This window comes from Penaeus chinensis, chromosome 28, assembly GCF_019202785.1.
Source record: "Penaeus chinensis breed Huanghai No. 1 chromosome 28, ASM1920278v2, whole genome shotgun sequence".
NCBI lineage: Eukaryota > Metazoa > Arthropoda > Malacostraca > Decapoda > Penaeidae > Penaeus > Penaeus chinensis.
In genome coordinates this window covers 11349739-11354738 of record NC_061846.1, presented here as the reverse complement: position 1 = coordinate 11354738, position 5000 = coordinate 11349739, and the positions used below count along the sequence as shown (strand labels likewise).

Sequence of the window (5000 nt, the reverse complement as noted above, 5' to 3'; positions counted from 1 at the left end):
CTTCCTAGGCAGATTGTTTTAACCCATTGCCGACAGGCATGGCAAGTACATCCATACCATGCCCACTGTGAGTTTACTTGTTAAATTGTTTTTACTCATAGATGGCTACACTTGTACTAAGTCACCAATGAGCCAATTACGAGTACTGCCTGTTTCGCCCATTCACTCTTTTCATTGATTTAAGAAAATATTTTCTTAAATCTTATTTTGCTGTTACTAATGTTTATAACATTATAATAATTATAATGTTTATAATAAAAATAACACCATCAATATTCATAGCACTAGTAAAAAATTCCGGGAAAGGTGAAATCAGGTAAGGTCACAAGATCTACTAATTGACTCCTTTGTGGCTAAGCACTAGCAGAGCCATCTATGTACAGAGACATTCCACAACAATATAAGAAATGAGCAAAGCATTTCCCCCATTTTTTATTCATTTTCCCCGGCGGCAATGGGTTAAGTTACCAAAATATTACAGTTATAATGTAACTACCAGTGATTTAAAAGAAACAGTTGAAACATAGATGATTCTTTAAATGATAAAGTGTCATTGGTTATTATTATCATTGATTTTATTTTGATTTCGTTGTTGTTTTTCACCAAATACAGGCATTGGAGCTTTACCCTGATACAAATGCTGTGTTGGTTAGACGACATGGTGTTTATGTGTGGGGTGATACATGGGAAAAGGCCAAGACCATGTAAGTAACATTTTTCTGGTTTTATTAACTTTAGGACACAGAAAAAAATATTTCATTGAATATTTCTTCACTGAGTATCTGTTTAAAATTCCCTCTCCTTGCCTGTTCTTTCTGCCCTTTCACCGCTCTTCCTCTTTGCTTTTCCTTTTTCTCAGTTTCTCACTGCCTTTCCCTCTCTGTCATTGCTCTCTCTCTCACTGCCTGCTCTTCACCTCAGCCACTCACACTGACCCCACTTTCTTGCTCATCATTTTTATTATTATTATTATTATTATTACCATTATTATTATTATTATCATCTGTCTTTTTCTTATCCCCTCTTTCTCATCTTCTTACTCCTTATCCTCTTCCTCCTTGTCATTTCCCTCCCTTCTTCCTCTCCCTCCCTTTCTCTCTGGCTTTTTCTGTTACACCAAGCCTTGTCACTCTCCCTTTTTATGTTATTGATTTAATTTATAAGTAATTACCATGTTCTCTACATTAACAGGGCTGAATGCTATGATTATTTGTTTGATATAGCAGTTCAGATGACCAAGTTTGGACTCGACCCTTCAAAGCCAGCAGAAGATGAAGCCAAAACAGAGCAAGTGAATGGGAAATGAAGACAAGTAGAAAAGGAAGTTCTTTTAGCACAAGGCAAAAGGGGAAAAGAATAATAAGGCCAGTGGAATTATTCACACTGGTTTTTTTTGGCCACATTGCCTCGTCTGCTCAAGAAAGGAGTTTTATTTCTAAATCTTAAAATAGAAAAGACTTTTTAAACATGAAAAACTTCCCCCACTAGATAATGATTTTAAATGCCATATTTTCTTCATATGGGAATAACTTTGTTGTATCTTTTTATCATAAGATTTGCTTACTCACTATGGCCACTCCCTGCAAAAAGAAATGCAATAAAAAATCCAAAAATGGAAAAAAATGAATTCCAGTGGTTTCTTTTTTATAAACTTTGTAAAAATGAAATTATTGAAACCATATTGCTCAAGTTTTGCAGATGTAAATATTACAAAACAATTGGTTAATTGGACAAGCCATTACTTTTTACTTCGGTGCCTAAGCACCTTTTACTTTTTCCTTTGTCCTTCTTTCTTTATTTAGATTCTTTTAAGAGCTTGCATCTAGATTTTAAAACATTTATCTATTTATTTATATTCTTAATGAAAAACAAAAGTCTATAAGACTTGCAAGAGTATTTCTTACTTTAAGTTTACCTTTACATAAAGATGTATTGTTATTAATCATATATTCCTTAAAGAGTGATAAGGTGTAAAGTCATTATCATCACCATGAAGAAAATTAGGATTAAGAAGCAGTGAAAAAAGAGAATGGAGGAAGCTGTCCACCATCAAAAGAGTACAAACAAATGAAAACATACCTGTATTTCTTTTTTTTCTATTCCTATTCTAGCATGTAATTGTGAGTTAGTTCAAACATTTAGCATGTAGGAAATCAAATCAGAATACACTTTTAAACAAATGAGGGTGAAGTTTGCTGTAACTTTTTATATAATGCAAATTTCTTTGTTTAAGACTGAAGGTATTTGCCAAGATGAAATGTAACACTTCAGTTGAATGCAATAACTGAATTTAAATGTATCAAATGCAGCTACTGTAATAAATCTGTATGACTCTGTTAAGTTAAAAATCCTCTCTTGAATACAGAACGAGCTTACCCTTACAGAACACAATATTGATACTATTTTTATTTGGTAAATTATCATGGAATAAATTTTTGTTCTCTGAATGTTTTTTTTTTTTTTTTTTAGCATATCTTTACCTGTCATAATTGTAGTAAACTGCCCCCAAAGGAAAAAAGTTGTCCAGCAAGAAGTCACAAGCAGTTTTTATATTCTTTTTAGTGTCCATTTACTGTGTAGCATCTATGTTCCTTGAGTGTATCACACCTGTAGTCATTGTGTATGTCATTTCTACAGCCACTGATTACTTTGGTCTTTAGCATTTCCAGTACAAAGTTAATCATACCCTGTATTATCATAAATAGTTTATTTTAATTATTCACAGAATGAGACACTTACCTAGTTTAACTGGAAAATGATATCAGATGAATGGTTTTATGTGAGCTTTTGTATACAATAGTGTATTTCTATGCAAAATATTTTAGCAGAATGCCGATTGGCCAGCTAACACACTGAAAGGCCTATACTCTATGGCGCATATGAACATGTAGGCATGAGCCATATATGGCAGTAAGAGACCTTAGTTTACTATTTTGCCTAATTCCTGCAAAGCCCAAGGGGTAGAAGGGGTATAAACGGAGATCATTGGATTGAGATAATGACAGGTGTTCCTAGCAAGGTGGTCATTCTTAGCATTGCAAGAAGTACGTATCACTGCCAGGAGTTCACTTGCTTCAGATGTCACCTCTTGGGCTTGTCAAGGTCTGTTTGTCTGGACATGTCTTTACATTCATCAGTTTAGTGAAATATTCATTATATTTAACCCGAAGCTTCGTGGAAAATGTGTTTACTATAGTATTGTTTTGTGAACTGTCTCTGCACATAGATGGTTCTGCAAGTGCTTAGCCAGAAAGGAATTATTAGCAGGCCTTGTGCCTCACCTTATTTCACCTTTCCTTGAGTTAGTGAGAAAAATACATTTTTTTACTAATACTGTCAATATTAATGCTGTTATTTTTATCATAGACATTATAATTATTATAGTGTTATTGACATTACTAAAAGCAATATTAGATACCAGAAAATATTGAAAATCAAGGTAAAGGGTAAAGAGGTGAGGCAGGTATTACTCATAATTGGTTCATTGGTGGCATAGTACTTGTGGAGCCATCTGTGATGTAAAAACGATTGATAAATTAAACTCTCATTTGGCATGGCATGTACGTACGTGCCATCCCTGGCAGCTTCAGATTGAGAATTAATTTTCCTTTATTAGTTTATTAACTAGTTTGGGAAAATGTATATTTTTATCTTTATCCACAGTAATGTGACTAAAGATGATACCTTCTTGAGAATTCTTGAGTTTTTAAAGATGTGGGATAACACTCAAAAAATTTAAAGAAAAATTAAACTGATATTCGAAATATACAGTAACTTAGAAATGTTGCAATTAATTCTGCAAATTTGCCCTATAACCCTTTCAGGTATATTAGATAATAGACATGAACTGAAACAAAGTCACTTACTCCTCTCTCTGTTGATCACTTAATTCTCACATAGAATAGTTTCTGAAAAAGAAAGTCATCATAAAATATTTATAGGAGCCAGTCATTAGAAAAGTTGTGATTCAATGCAGTCCAAAGCATGGTTTATTTTATGTTAAGATCAATGGGACTGTAACAACTACTGTGGTGTCACACTGCTTTGCATACCAGGCAAGGTTTTCGCTCACATTCTTTTGAGATGGATCCTGACCACCTACTAAGGCATCAGAGACTGGAGTAATCAGGATTTACTCCTGGGAAATCCACAATAGACCATATCCCAGCATTTTGAGTCATTTTGCAATACCATCATGAGTTTAGTTGTGTGCTGCTTGGAGCCTATGTTGACCTCAATAAGGTATTTGATTCGGTGCATCGCTAGCTGCTATGGGAGATTCTGAAACTTGGGGAGTATTGACAAGGATTGTTAAACTAATAGCAAGCCAATATACTGATACTTAAAGTGCTGTAAAGTGTGGTAGGGCCCAGTCAACTTTCTTCCCTGTTAATTCAGGAGGCAAAGCTGTGTTCTTGCACCAACACTTTTCAACACTTGCATGGACTGGATAAGGGGCAGAGTTACTATCCAAAGTCATTGTGGAGCAACAGTAGGCACTATCAAAGTCACCAACCTTGACTTTGGTGATGATGTTGCTATCCTGTCCGAGTCTCTAAAATCACTGGTGGTGGCTCTTGCATTTAGTAGTGAGGCAAAGCCCTTGGGTTTAGAGGTCTCCTGGACCAAGACCCAAGTTGAAGGATTTTGTCACAGACAGTTTTACAGACCTTAACAGTGTGGTCCATGACTGGACCGTGAGACCAGAAAGTCAGTAGATAGATTGGCCTGGCAGCAGGAGCCATCAACTCAGTCAACAAGAGTATTTGGAGATGCAAGTACTTGACAGTGCTAGTGAAACCTGGACGCTATCTAGTGCCTTTGAGTCACGTCTTGATGTGTTTTGTAAAAGTCCTTCACCAGAGCCTGGGGGTACAGTTGGCAGGACCATGTTTCTAACAGACAGTTACACTATTAGACCAGCATAGGACCTGTTACTTGCATAATCTGGGACTACCAACTCAGGCTATACAGGAACCTAGTTCATTTCCCAGTGCATG

At 35.5% G+C, this 5000-nt stretch overlaps 1 protein-coding gene across 2 annotated transcripts in view; it reads left to right on the top strand.

The window, feature by feature from the left end:
* LOC125040078 (probable methylthioribulose-1-phosphate dehydratase) overlaps positions 1 to 2447 on the top strand; it is a 9648-nt gene extending 7201 nt beyond the window's left edge. For both annotated transcript variants that reach the window (XM_047634535.1, XM_047634534.1), the window contains exons 7-8: positions 613 to 704; positions 1192 to 2447. In XM_047634535.1, the coding sequence (XP_047490491.1) occupies positions 613 to 704; positions 1192 to 1306 (207 nt within the window). In that variant the 3' untranslated portion in view covers positions 1307 to 2447. The remainder of the gene's footprint in view (positions 1 to 612; positions 705 to 1191) is intronic.
* The last annotated feature ends 2553 nt before the right edge of the window (positions 2448 to 5000 follow it).